This window comes from Misgurnus anguillicaudatus, chromosome 25, assembly GCF_027580225.2.
Source record: "Misgurnus anguillicaudatus chromosome 25, ASM2758022v2, whole genome shotgun sequence".
Taxonomy (NCBI): Eukaryota; Metazoa; Chordata; class Actinopteri; order Cypriniformes; family Cobitidae; genus Misgurnus; species Misgurnus anguillicaudatus.
This window is the reverse complement of record NC_073361.2, coordinates 28,266,723-28,281,577: the sequence shown is the minus strand read 5'-3', so window position 1 is coordinate 28,281,577 and position 14,855 is coordinate 28,266,723. Positions and strand designations below refer to the sequence as shown.

General features: G+C 37.9%; 1 protein-coding gene across 6 annotated transcripts in view; it reads left to right on the top strand.

Annotated features, from left to right (window-relative positions):
- slc4a2b (solute carrier family 4 member 2b) overlaps positions 1–14,273 on the top strand; it is a 57,624-nt gene extending 43,351 nt beyond the window's left edge. For all 6 annotated transcript variants that reach the window (XM_073863902.1, XM_073863900.1, XM_073863901.1 and 3 more), the window contains 13 exons: positions 2,045–2,150; positions 2,239–2,423; positions 2,498–2,714; positions 3,937–4,143; positions 4,438–4,586; positions 6,240–6,434; positions 6,515–6,769; positions 6,852–6,935; positions 7,020–7,186; positions 8,331–8,584; positions 8,702–8,871; positions 10,073–10,246; positions 11,746–14,273. In XM_073863902.1, coding sequence (XP_073720003.1) covers positions 2,045–2,150; positions 2,239–2,423; positions 2,498–2,714; positions 3,937–4,143; positions 4,438–4,586; positions 6,240–6,434; positions 6,515–6,769; positions 6,852–6,935; positions 7,020–7,186; positions 8,331–8,584; positions 8,702–8,871; positions 10,073–10,246; positions 11,746–11,826 — 2,244 coding nt within the window. In that variant the 3' untranslated portion in view covers positions 11,827–14,273. The remainder of the gene's footprint in view (positions 1–2,044; positions 2,151–2,238; positions 2,424–2,497; positions 2,715–3,936; positions 4,144–4,437; positions 4,587–6,239; positions 6,435–6,514; positions 6,770–6,851; positions 6,936–7,019; positions 7,187–8,330; positions 8,585–8,701; positions 8,872–10,072; positions 10,247–11,745) is intronic.
- Positions 14,274–14,855: the final 582 nt, after the last annotated feature.

Here is a 14,855-nt window from a genome sequence, read left to right as displayed (position 1 = left end):
GCAAATTTTTTGTTCAAGTAAAATTTGTTCAACTTGCGCGGAAGACGCGTTTGAGGCAAACAGCACGTGTTTGTTGCAGTCACGGCACCCAATTCGCGCCATTCGCATGGCCCCGCACGAATTTGCGTCTATTTGAGTCTTGGCCTTGATTTTGTATGTAATCTTTTGGTGTAAAACTAATGCTGTGCACGCACCAGAAGCAAAGCATTGCATTCCTCGCTTTAGATTTCTCGTGGGATTTAACTTCGAATTTTTTGCTTACGTTGAATATTTTCAACTTGCGTGGAAAACGCGTTTGAGGCAAATAGCGCGTGTTCGTGGCAATCGCTGCCCCCAATTTGCGGCATTTGCATCTTCTTGCACAAATTTGCATCTATTCTAGTCTTTGCCTTGACTTTGTATGTAATCTTTCAACACAATTAATTAAATTTGCATTAGCATAATGCTACGCACACAACAAATGCGAAGTGTGTATTCAACATTGTGTCAGGAAAATTTTTTGTTCAAGTAAAATTTTTTCAACTTAGGCGGAAGACGCGTTTGAGGCAAACAGCACGTGTTTGTTGCAGTCGCTGCACCCAATTTGCGGCATTCGCATGGCCCCGCACAAATTTGCGTCTATTTGCATCTTTGCCTGGATTTTATACATAATCTTTTGGTGTAAAACTAATGCCATCTAGGCACCAAAAGCAAAGCATTGCATTCCGCGCTCTAGATTACTTGTGGGATTTTTTTAACTTTCGTGGAAGACACGTTTGAGGCAAATAACGCGTGTTCGTGGCAATCGCTGCCCCCAATTTGCGGCATTTGCATCTTCTCGCACAAATTTGCATCTATTCTAGTCTTTGCCTTGACTTTGTATGTAATCTTTCAACACAATTAATTAAATTTGCATTAGCATAATGCTACGCACACAACAAATGCGTAGCATGTATTCAACATTGTGTCAGGCAAATTTTTTGTTCAAGTAAACTTTTTTCAACTTGCGCGGAAGACGCGTTTGAGGCAAACAGCACGTCTCAGTTGCAGTCACGGCACCCAATTCACAGTATTCGCATTGCCCTGCATGAATTTGTGTCTATTTGCCTTGATTTTGTATGTAATCTTTTGGTGTAAAACTAAAGCTGTGTGCCAACCAAAAGCAAAGCTTTGCTTTCCTCGCCTTGGGATTTAACTTCTAACTTTCTGTTGAGTTGAATATTTTCAATTTTCTATCGTGGCCCCCAATTTGCGGCATTCGCATCTACGCGCACAAATTTGCATCAGCAAAATGCTACGTACACAACAAATGCGAAGCGTGTATCCGCATTGCGTTCTTCGCTCAATTTAACTTGCTGGATTTAACATTGGGTCAGGTGAATTTTTTTTGTTTAAGTTGAGTTTTTTCAATTTGCGCGGAAGAGTTGTTTGAAGCGAAAAGCGTGTGTTTGCAAACCAGACAAGCAGCTTCTTAAATAAGAGGAAATGACGCGAGAAACAAATAATACAATGCATGTCGACGAAAATCAGTTTGTTTATTATAGTTTCGATGTCATTATTTGTTTTGCCCAACATGACCTCAGTTAATGAAGACTTAAGTGTAATCATCTCCAAAGATTACATTTTTTTTACTTGTAGCGACTGCTAGCCCCGCCTCTCTTCCACTGTATAAGCGAAGCGTTTTTTTTTTACGAATGAGTGCATCGCCTGGGTACTTAAAATGCAATTTTGGGCAGGGGCTGTTCAATTTGAACATGCTATTTATATTATTATTTATATTAGACAATGACATGGTGCCATAAGCATGCAAATTGGAAAGCACATATAGACTTCAGTCTTGGATTGCTGATGATAAAATGGGTAAACAAAATCTCCCAGAGAACGAGGAAGGTAGTGGGAACTGAGGCACATTTAGGATGCAGAATATATTAAAGTCCTGGTCACACCAAAAACACACCATCAACCATCTGATAATGCCCTCATAATCACTCACATATACAAGTTTTTGGCAAGCATCACTCATGTTATCCTCAGATGAATAATCTGGTTAATTTTTATTTTTCAGAAAGAGTCTGCTTCGGCTTTAGGCATGCACAAATCCAAATCCAAACATGAACTAAAGCTTCTAGAGAAAATTCCAGAAAATGCCGAGGCTACTGTTGTCCTTGTTGGTAAGATATTACAGCGTACCTTAAAGAAAAAGATTAACCTGAATTATTTAACAAAACAGGAAGTTCATTCGATATCCTTTCTTTATAGGCTGCGTCGATTTCCTGGAGCAGCCCACCATGGCGTTTGTTCGGCTACTGGAGGCGGTGCAACTGGACTCGGTGTTGGAAGTACCGGTTCCTGCGCGGTTCCTCTTCGTGCTGCTTGGGCCTCCCACCACCAGCATGGACTACCATCAGATCGGGCGCTCCATTTCCACGCTCATGTCCGACAAGGTAAGCAAGCTTGAACTTTTGGTTACTTCCAGGCAGAAGTATAAATTCTGATATGAGATTCAATCTTTCTCCAGCAATTTCATGAATCTGCATATCTGGCAGACGACCGACAAGACCTGCTGAATGCCATCAACGGCTTTCTGGACTGCAGCATTGTGCTTCCTCCATCAGAGCTGGGCGATGAAGAGCTCCTGCGCTCTGTTGCACACTTCCAAAGAGAGATGCTCCGCAAGAGAGAGGAACAAGGGGTGGCAATGCTGTCCAAAGAATCCAAAAGTCTTGAAGAGAAAGGTCTGATATCACCTCTGTAGCTTTGGTCAGAGTTGACTTTTTGTGCACTTTTATACGACAATGATTGTGCTAAAAACAGAAACGTATATTTTTTGCGCTTTTGAACCATTGCAATTACACACCACAAACAATCCTCATTCACACGGATACAGAGAAATGACTAAAAATGCTGTATTATGTGTGCCAGGCCAGTAGGTGGCGATTTACTTTGTAAAGAAACACTACACGCTTGCTCACATACATATGCTTCTATAAAGCCATAAATACAAACAATCAAGATGGTGAAAGCATCAAGCAATTTTGTTTAGACGGACAATGTGTGATCATGGATTATAAAGTTGCAAAATGTTGTAAATTTTGTTGGAAAAACATTAACTCATTCCCTGCCAGACTTTTTTTTTTAAATTGCCGCCAGCATTTTTTTGTTAGTTTCACAAAATGCCTTCCAGGAAAACTTTCTTCTAAAAATATATAAACATACAAATATATCGAATTAAAGAACAGACCCTCTGCTTTCTTTTTTTTCTCTGCTTACAAACTCTTAAATATGGGTATTTTTCTTCAAAAATACAATTTTTTTAGCAAAAAGCTGAAATAATTGCATTTTTGTTAAGGAATTTTGTTAGAGAACAGATTCAGAACGATTATCAAAACATACACAGAGTTTAAAATTAGTAAATAACATTTTGGCTTCAGTTTTTTCATAAATTGGGTAAGTGCGCCATCTAGGATAATTGCGGTATTGCATATTAACACAAAAATTAATCAGGAACACATTTTTATGCAATTTTTTTCTCTTAATTGATCAGATAACTTGTCAATGGCAGGAAAAGTGTTGATAAATAATCTCAAGTAGCACAAACGTAGTCCTGTAGGCAGCCATTGTTGTCAAGTATTTGCAGATGCCTGTTGACCGAAACCAATGATGTCACAATTTTCACAGATTTGGCATTTACACGGAAAGGATAACAGCGTTGTTTTCAAAAAAAATTTTTTTAAATTTGCGTTTCAGGACCCAAAAAATAAACAAACAGCGAAACTCGTAAGAAGTTATTGGTACATGTTGTGTAATTGGCCCCTTAGTTAATGGGTGTGTTTGTTTGTTTTACTTTTGTTTTACAAATTTTGTTTTGCAAAAAGATGATTTGTTATAAGATGATTTATATTAATAGTAACTAATAATAGTCATTAATAGTAACCTTTTGTCTTATGTCTCTATCAGAGGCCCTGTTGGCGCCCTTAAAGCCTGAAGACGACCCTTTACGACGCACAGGGCGTCTCTTCGGTGGTCTGATCCGTGACGCGCAACGACGCTACCCGAAGTACATCAGCGACTTTAAAGACGCGCTAAACCCCCAGTGCATGGCTGCCGTCATCTTCATCTATTTTGCCGCTCTTTCCCCGGCGATCACATTTGGAGGGCTGCTGGGTAAGTTAACACTCATGTGCGCCCTTGCATACAAAAATCTGCAAGTCTTTGCAAATTTATATGCTACATGCTTGAGATCAATATCACTTGGATAGCATTAATAACAGTTTTTTTTTATAATTGTATTTTGTTTAAATCATTTGTGGTTATGACACACAAGTATTATCAGTGAGTCTGATCCTAGTAAGTGTTTTAGATTAGATGCCCTTAAACTCTAGACTGTTTGTGTCCCTTGTATGGACTTGAGATGTTGAATAATTCACGTATAAGAGCTCTGATCTGTCCTGCGTGCAGGTGAGAAGACCGATGGCCTGATTGGTGTGTCGGAGCTGATCGTGGCCACGTGTGTTCAGGGTGTGTTGTTTTGTCTGTTCGGGGCACAACCTCTTCTGGTGGTGGGCTTCTCTGGACCAATCCTTGTGTTTGAAGAAGCCTTCTTCTCTGTGAGTTAACTCTAGTGTTCCTGTAGTGCATTACATTAGCAGTGCAAAGGTCATGGATTTGATTTTAGGAAGCATACATACTAATTTACGTTTACATTTATGCATTCAAATACATTCAAGCCATACATTTTTTTTGTCTTTGTGTGTGTTCCTTTGGGATCAATCCCTGAGCAGAACACCCGAGTTTAGTTTAATATTTTTCATGTAAATTTTAAATCTATCATGACCACCTATATATCATTAGAAAGGTCTAAGAATGTAGTTTGCATATTTTTTATAACCTTTTAGCAGTAGCAATAATGCATTGACAGTAATATATTAATTTGTGACAAGAGTATGGAGCAAACCAATGACACCTAGTGGCTGTTGTTGGTAAAACCACAAACCTAATTTTTTGTGATTAATTTTATGTAGAAAATAAATATATACTTTATTGCATTATTTTTATTTATTACAATAAGTATAAACTGCTATAAATTTTTTTAAATGTATTATTTTTAACTTAAGACACTTTCGTGAAAACTTTAAAGAGCCTCGCCAGTTAAGGGGTTAAAGGGCCAATATAATGCCTATTTTACCAGATTTAACACAAGTCTGTGTGTGCCTAGGTTGTGTCTCTGAAGTTTCAGCTCAAAACACCCCACAGATTATTTGTTATACCATTTCTAAAACGATCCTATTTGGGCAGGAGCAAAAAACCCTGTTATTATGTCTGTACCTTTAAATGCAAATGAGCTACTTCTTTCGGTTAAAAATAAATCTGATTCCTGTGAATACAGTCTGACACAAAAGTATCTTTAGCCACATTAGAGCTAACAATCACATTTAGAAAAGCTTTTGGGTAAAATCAATTAGTCAGTCAGTGGCCGTGGGCGGAGCTTTATCAGTGTGACATCACATTAACAAGAGAATCAAACAGCATATCTAATGAGACCGCTCTTGTTTAATGGGGATTAAAAAGGAGTGGGCAGATTTTTTTCATTTGTATGGTGGTGTGTTCACCTTGTAAAAGTGGATTTTGCATAATATGGGCCTTTTAAAGGCGGCATATCATGAAAATCTGACTTTTTTGTGTTTAAGTGCTATAATTGGGTCCCCAGTGCTTTCATCGAACTAGACAATGTGAAAAAGAACAACCCATTAACTTATATTGGTAAACCATTCTATGCAAGCATGTGAAAAAATAAGTCATTGAAATTTGGCTCCCCTTGTGATGTCAGAAGGGGATACTACCGTGCCTTATTATGCACTATCCAACCGCGACACTGCCATTTAGTGCAGAGAGAGAAAATAATTGACAGCACAATTGAGTTTCAATTTCGACAAACCACCATTATGGCGATCAGTGTTTGCATTTTATCAGCTCATTTGCATTTAAAGGGACACACCCAAAGACGGCACATTTTTGCTCATACCCATAAGGTGACAATTTTAACATGCTATAAGAAATCATCTATATGGTAGTTTAAGCTAAAACTTCACATATGTACTCTGGGGACACCAAAGACTTATTTGACATCTTAAAAAGGTCTTGTGAAATGTCCTCTTTAACCAGTTAAGCTACAAGAATACTGATAATATGATTGGATAAAAGCGGCTGCCAAATGTTACAAAGCTGGAAAAGGCATCACAACCATTTTACGTCTTTTGCAGTTCTGTAAGAACAACGACATGGAGTACCTGACGGGTCGGGTATGGATCGGATTCTGGCTCATCATCATCGTGGGGTTGACGGTGGCGTTCGAGGGCAGCTTCCTGGTCCGATTCGTCTCCCGTTTCACCCAGGAGATCTTCTCCTTCCTCATCTCTCTCATCTTCATCTACGAGACCTTCTCAAAACTGGTCAAGGTGCTCATTCACATCTTTGCTCAGAACAAAATATGCATGCATAACGTCCTCCTAACCGTTGATGTGTTCCTGGCCTTTAGATCTTCCAGGAACATCCTCTGAGTCGCTGCTCCGGTGAGGTTGTTGATTTCAATGGATCAATGGTGTATAACTATAGCGAGAGGAACGTTACCTTCAGTCCATCAGCGGTGAACAGCAGCTCACACGAGATGGTAAAGGTGGTTGGGGAGCCCAATACGGCTCTGCTGTCGCTGGTGCTCATGTTTGGAACGTTCTTCATCGCCTACTACCTGCGCAAGTTCAAAAACAGTGCTTTCTTTCCGGGCAGGCTAAGATTTGGTTGTTTGATCAAGTTCCTGTCAGAAAAAAATCTAACGTTTTACATCTAACGCCTGTTTCGCTATGTCACAGCTAAGAAGAATTATTGGAGATTTCGGAGTTCCCATTGCGATTCTTATCATGGTTCTGGTAGATTACAGTATTCGAGACACATACACACAGGTGAGACTTTTGATTGCTAACACAATGTCAAGTCTAGTTTTAGTATTTTTAAATGCATTTATATTTTAATGCTCGACCGTGCAGAAACTGAGTGTACCTCGAGGTTTGTCTGTGACGAGTCCTGAGAAGCGACGTTGGATTGTCAACCCTTTGGGCACCCATCAACAGTTCCCTATCTGGATGATGTTTGCTAGCATCCTCCCAGCTCTGCTTGTATTTATCCTCATTTTTATGGAGACACAAATCACCACGTGAGTACATACATTGTTTGTTTTTACTGGATAAATTATTAAAGGGATAGTTCACTGAAAAATTTAATTTTCTTCATTTACTCATCCTCAATTTGTTCCAAACTTGTATAAATTTCTGCTGAATACAAAGGAAGATATTTTGACGAATGTTTGTAACCAAGCAGATCTGGGGCACCATTGACTTCCATTGTAGAAAAAAATACTACTATCAGGGTTCCCACGGGTCCTTGAAAGTTTTTGAAGCTGGGTAAAAAATTCAAGGCCCTGGGAAATTTTTGAAAATATACATGCATAGATACAGGTCATTGAAAGTGCTTGAATTTATTTTATGCACGAAGTTTTCTGAAAAAAAAAATCCATATTATTCCTAGTGTAGTGTAGGATAATATTATACAATTCTAAACTTTTTAAGCACACGTGCTAAACTGTTTGCTTTAAATGCTTATATCTTCTGTATGCAAATGTTGATTCATACCAAAATGCTTTTTTGCATAGTTGTGTTTGACGCATGAAAACGTCTTGGGTTACGTATGTAACGGTTGTCCCCTGAGAAGGGAACGAGACGCTGCGTCTCCCTTGCCATACTTCCTGCGTCCCTGTAACGCTGTCTTTGGCAATATTTCAGATAGCGATATTCTTCCTGGCTCCCGCGTCACCCTGTCTTTGTCGTCAAGCCTCACCATTGGTTGAATTTGATATACACATTCAGACGCACTTACCCCTGGAGGCGTCCGCAAAGTGTCATCGAAGTGACGCAGCGCAAGTTCCTTCAAATGGGAACTGTAACAATGTATCTAAAAAGGTAACACGATGTTACCTTGCTCTCACTCGAAATGTGTACCCACATTTTGTCCTTGAATTTGAGGGGGATTTGCACCTGGAAAGTCCATGAAAGGTCCTTGAATTTGAAGTTTTAACTAAGGTGTGGGAACCCTGTACTATGGAAGTCAATGGTGCCCCAGATCTGTTTGGTTATTTTTAAAAAATATCTTAATTTGTGTTAAGCAGAACAAAGAAATTTTTACAGGTTTGTGAGTAAATAATCAAAAATTTTCGCCAAACTATGCCTATAAAAGTAAAAAAGCAATATTTTGATCTCGTTCATATTGTGGAAGTATAAAAATCCTTCTCTTTGTTCCTGCAGATTGATAGTCAGTAAAAAAGAGCGTATGCTGGTGAAGGGTTCCGGTTTCCATTTGGATTTGTTACTCATCGTGACTCTGGGTGGCACCAGCGCTCTCTTTGGTTTGCCGTGGATGCCTGCGGCCACCGTGCGCTCTGTGACCCATGTCAATGCCCTTACTGTGATGAGCAAAGCCGTCGCCCCGGGAGACAAACCACGCATCCAGGAGGTCAAGGAGCAGAGGGTGACCGGGTTACTGGTGGCGGTACTTGTGGGTAGGTTTCGGCAATTACCAATTCAAGTGAAATTAGTTTTAAGGGCGTCTGTATGCATTCATGTGTTGTTGACAATTGAATAAAAAAGACTGAATTAACTGAATTTCCTGGATTTAGGTCTCTCAATAGTAATCGGAGATCTACTAAGTCAAATCCCTATCGCTGTGCTCTTTGGCATCTTTCTATACATGGGTGTGATGTCACTAAATGGTATCCAGCTAACAGAACGCATTCTGCTCCTCCTGATGCCCCCGAAATATCACCCCGATCACACCTATGTGCGCAAGGTTAGTCTCAATAACAAACACGGGTCTATGACATGACATGTATATTTTTGTGTCAGGGGGCATTATGTAATGTATACTAATAAAAAATTACTTGATATGTTTATGACATGTGTCACTTTAGTCTATAAAATGTTGTTTAAATGCATTTAGAGTATAAAAAAAAAATGGCAGGCAAGCAACCATCTGTACAAATTAGCAGTTTAAGACCACTGTTAAAAATTGTGTTTAATATAAATTCAAGTCAGGTGGTGCAACCAAAAAGTCAACGGGTGCAACTGCTAGGAATGCCCCTAAGAAATAAAAAAAGAAGCTAGATAATTTTAATAATCTAATAAATTTAGCTTTCAAGGTAAGGTTGTCTATAATTAACATACTTTTTAAATTATTAGTACATTAAAGGAATAGTCTACTCATTTTCAATATTAAAATATGTTATTACCTTAACTAAGAATTGTTGATACATCCCTCTGTCATCTGTGTGCGTGCACGTAAGCGCTGGAGCGCGCTGCGACGCTTCGATAGCATTTAGCTTAGCCCCATTCATTCAATTGTACCATTTAGAGATAAAGTTAGAAGTGACCAAACACATCAACGTTTTTCCTATTTAAGACGAGTAGTTATACGAACAAGTTTGGTGGGACAAAATAAAACGTAGCGCTTTTCTAAGCGGATTTAAAAGAGGAACTATATTTTACGGCGTAATGGCACTTTTGGGAGTACTTCGACTCTGCGCAGTAACACCCTCCCTCTCCCATTATGAGAGTGAGAGGGGGAGCGGACTTTTCAGGCGAGTCGAAGTACTCCCAAAAGTGCTATTACGCCATAAAATATAGTTCCTCTTTTAAATCCGCTTTGAAAAGCGCTACGTTTTATTTTGTACCACCAAACTTGCTCGTATAACTACTCGTCTTAAATAGGAAAAACGTTGATGTGTTTGGTCACTTCTAACTTTATTTCTAAATGGTACCATTGAATAAATAGCTAAGCTAAATGCTATCGAAGCGTCGCAGCGCGCTCCAGCGCTTACGTGCACGCACACAGATGATAGAGGGATGTATCAACAATTCTTAGTTAAGGTAATAACATATTGTAATATTGAAAATGAGTAGACTATTCCTTTAAACATGACATTTTACTATCACATGTTTGTATAATGATGTACATGTACTTTACATCTTAACCTAATCTGTACGTTTTTCAGGTGAGGACGCTGAGGATGCATCTGTTCACAGCAGTTCAGGTGGTTTGTCTCGCTGTCCTCTGGGCCGTCATGTCCACGATAGTGTCGTTGGCCTTCCCGTTTCTCCTCATCCTGACTGTCCCTGTTAAGATGTTTGTCCTGCCGCGGATCTTCACCAGCCGTGAAATGCAGTGTGTAAGGATGTCAAACGCACAGACACACAAAGACATGAATTGATTTGGGGAATTCAATCTCCAAAAAGATTTTAGGAAGCACCATTATACAGGGTTCCCACAGGTCCTTGAAATCCTTGAAAGTTTGTGAATCTGGGGAAAAAATTAAAGGCCCCGGGAAGTTTTTGAAAATATACATATATAGATACAGGTCATTGAAAGTGCTTGAATCTATTTTATTCCCAAATAATCCATATTATTCCCCGTGTAGTGTAGGATAATATCATAAAAATTCTAGACTTTTAAGTGCTAAACTGTTCGCTTTAAATGCTTATATCTTCTGTATGCGATTGTTGATTCATACCAAAATGCTTTTTTGCATAGTTGTGTTTGACACATAAAAACGTCTCGGGTTACGTATGTAACTGTTGTTCCCTGAGAAGGTAACGAGACGTGCGTCTCCCTTGCCATACTTACTGCATCCCTGTAACGCCGTCTTTGGCAATATTTTAGATAGCGATATACTTCCTGGTTCCCGCATCACCCTGTCTTTGTCGTTAAGCCTCACCATTGGTTGAATTTGATATACACATTCAGACGCACTTACCCCTGGAAGCGTCCCCAAAGTGTCACCGCAGTGACGCAGCGCGAGTTCCCTCGAAAGGGAACTGTAACAATGTATCTTAAAAGGTAATACGTTGTAACCTTGCTCTCACTAGAAATGTGTCCACACATTTAGTCATTGAATTTGAGGGTATTAGACCTGGAAAGTCCTTGAAAGGTCCTTAAATTTGAAGTTAACTAAGGTGGGGGAACCCTGATTATAAACTCTGGAATGCTTAATTCTGATTGGCCAGTCGCGACATTTGTATGTTGGTATACCCAAACCTGTTAAAACTAATAACACACTGCAACCAGGATGCTGCAAATCGTTTTGACAGGTATTTTATATAAATCTCTTTTAATAACATAACAGCATTATATTTACAAATGATTAAACCAAATAGTGTGTCTGCGACATTTTAACTTTTTATTTTATTTTTTTCTTGTGGAAAGTCTGCATTTGTTAAAAATTAGCTGATAAAATATTTTAAATCGAGATTCGATGAAGAAATAAGATGTGTCATAAGCAGGATAATGTACAGGCAGTCTGTTGTTATCACAAAATAAGTCCCTTCAGTTTGATATAAGACCCTTGCTTTGTGGGTCCTGATAACACTGTCGCGGCTTAATTTGCTGCCTGTACATTATAGCTTACATAAAACTCATTTGTGTATGTACAATACTAATACATAATTTAAAACAATGTTTACTCTTAAAATTCAAATAAATATGCTGCTTTCAGTGGTGCTTAGTCTCCTTGGCCAAAAATATTTATGTGAAAACAAATATGTAAAGTATAATTTTTTTGTTATTGTAATAATATTAATACAATTTGTGAGGGAAAATATAATACATGAGATATATATTTTTTCCTTCGTCTCAATATTTTTTGTCATTTATTTCTTTTCTCTCTCTTAGTTGGATGCAGATGAAGCTGAGCCCAGCTTTGATGAGAAAGAGGGGCAAGATGAGTACACCGAGATGCAAATGCCTGTTTAAGCCACGCCCACATCGGACGGTCTCACGCGTCTCCTTCTGTACCTTCATGTCAGTCACACTATCGGCCAATAGGAGAGTTGCCTTTCAGAACATGAAAACCAAAATAGACAGAAACCCGATGTGTCTTGATACAGAGGTCAATGTACTGTATTGTAAAGGTGAGAATATCGGTTTCTCAACCCAACATCTCCAAAGACTGCTATCGATATTTTTTTTATTCAAATCATTTGTGCTGCTAGATTACCGTCATAGCCTTAAACCCAAGCATATTTGTCACCTAAGAGGAGTCTTTATGGGGTTAACTGGACAACGTGCCGGCTTTAATGGGTCATATATGAATATTCACGACTAAGAAAGTTTGCCAAGACCATCAGCATATATACTGTATGTGTGTCATCATTATTTTTATTTTAAGAATCAGTGTTTTCGTCTTTATAAGTTCTTCACAGTGTAGTTCAGATAACACAAACAGCAGTATTTGTGAAATTCCCATCTGGATACAAACGTGGGGCTTTATTTCCTTTTAATGTATTTAATTGTTATGTTTTTTTAATGCAGGATGTTTGCCCATTCTGAAAATGTTAGGTGTTAGATGAACGTATTCGACTATCTGAATTCAAAAATGTCTTGGGAGATTTACAGATAAGTGGATGTACAGGACAGTATTCACTGGTGGGCACGAGTCTTAAAAACCACAAAAAATCAAGATTTGTTTTTAAGTATGTGCCACACATAGGCCTATATTAAAGTCCCTGGAGGCAGATTTTTGCAATACAGTTTGTGATGTTTTTATGGTTCATTTTTAAGAACTTTACATGTTTAATAGTAAATTTGAGTCTTTTCTTTGGCTTTACTTTGACAGTGTTGGTCCCTATTCAATAGGTGTGTTTTTAAAATCTTTTTAAAAACTCATTTAGGATAACAAACACTAAAACAGAAGCTTGGTCTCTCGTACACAAATCCATGATAACAAACACTGCGTGTAAATTGATTTACAGTATTCAATTTGTTACCAGTCCACATCATGCATACTTTCTTTGCTTTACTAGTTGGATCACTACAGTCGGTAAACTGGTGATATATCGGGGTTAAAATGCAATAAATACACTGTAAAAAGTAAAAGTTGCATCAAAATACTTTTTTATGCGTAATTGGTAACGCATAAAAAATTACATTTTTGATTTAAAGTGAAAAAATTTAAAATGTTTAAATAAATTATGTTACCAATTTAAACAGTTTTAAAAAAGTTTTTCACTTAAAGTAAGAAAATTAAATTTTATATAACTTGCTTCAATTGGTAGCATACGGAGCCCCTAAGGGGACATGGAGCAAAAGTTAAATAAAGTTTAGTTACGTGTGTGCACGTGAAACGTTCGCGCGCACGTGAAAATAAGCGCAATAGTTTCACGTGCGCACGTGAAACTAAACTTAAAAAAAATCTGCACATGAAGGTTTCACGTGAGCGCGCGAAGGTTTCACGTGAGCGCGCAAAGGTAAACTTTAGATTTTTTTACTCCAATGTCACCTTAGGGGCTCGGTAGTAACATTTAAAAAAATTATCATCATTATTATGTTTAAGTAGAGCAGCTTTTCACTTTTTAACGTGAAGATCGTCTCAACGCTCACAGTTTGTCTTTCGACTAAAAATACACTTGATATATTATGCGCACAAAGAACAGTTGCGATTGTTATTTTGGGGGGTTTTCGTTGTGCTTTAGTTCATCACAGCATTCATGTCTACATTCCAGTTAGTGAATTTCAATTCAGGTGTGTTACGCATTTATACCGTTAGGATGATTTAATAATAGGAAGTTATGGTGCATACTTTATATTATATAGGCATATGCACTAACCAATGACTGAATCTGAGGCTGTTCTCAACACTTGTAGGTCTAGATGTATCATGTCATTATATCAACATACAGTACAAATGATTAATCTATTTTTAATATATATTTTTGGTATCTGTGGGGTGTTGTTTAGTACGTCAAGAGTTAAGTGGTTCAATCACAGCACATTGTACTTTATCACAGTTTATTTTTCACAGTAAACAAATTCAAAGTTTGGTTGTCATATCAGGACGAGCTTTGCAGATGGAGATATGATGGTATAACAGCACTTTTGTGTGAATGCTTGTAGTGTTATTTTTTGACGGATGTTAAACGGCACTATTATGTGGATGGTATTTATGAATGGTGGTCTACGAGTATTTATGAAGGTTTGTTATTGAACATTATGCTAATTGTTCGTCTGATGATATCAATCACTGTATGTGTTCGACTGGTATTTGGCAAAGGGAAGCGAGAGTTGTGTTTCATCTGTGTAACGTCATTTTCATGCATTTTATGTTTTAGTTTCATATCAAATTTTTTTAATTTCTTGTGTACATAAAGCAATATTTACAACCAATTACAAATGTTGTGAATAAAGTTGATTTTTCTATTTAAGCTGCTTATGTATATTCTTTCTTCAGCAACACTTTACGATAAGGTTGTGTTTGTAAAAATGTATAAATGCATTTGCTAACAATATAAGCAATTTATGACTATGGAAAACAAAACCAGTCATAAGTCACGTGGGTAGATTTGTAGCAATAGCCAACAATACATTGTATAGGTCAAAATCAGTGGCGGCCGGTGACTTGTTTTTTTGAGGGTGCTCGATGCATCTGGACTAATTTAACACACTCCCTTAACACTAAACTTTGATTACGCATGAGATTATGCGAATATCTGGCAAACGCGAGCGTCTCTTTTATCATAATCTCTTTAGACGCGTCTGCAGCAGGCACTTATTTTGACAGGACACGTGATGCGCCGAACACATAATTTAAAATTACAAACCACACATATGACAGGCTACATAGATGTTGTAACCAACTTCGCATCGAGGGTGCATCTGGACAAATTTAAACGCGATTTTCTCAATATTTCGATTTTTTTGCACTCTTGGATTCAAGATTTTCAAATAGTTGCATTTATTCAGCTTTCAGATGATGTATAAATCTCAATTTCATAAAATTGTCCCTT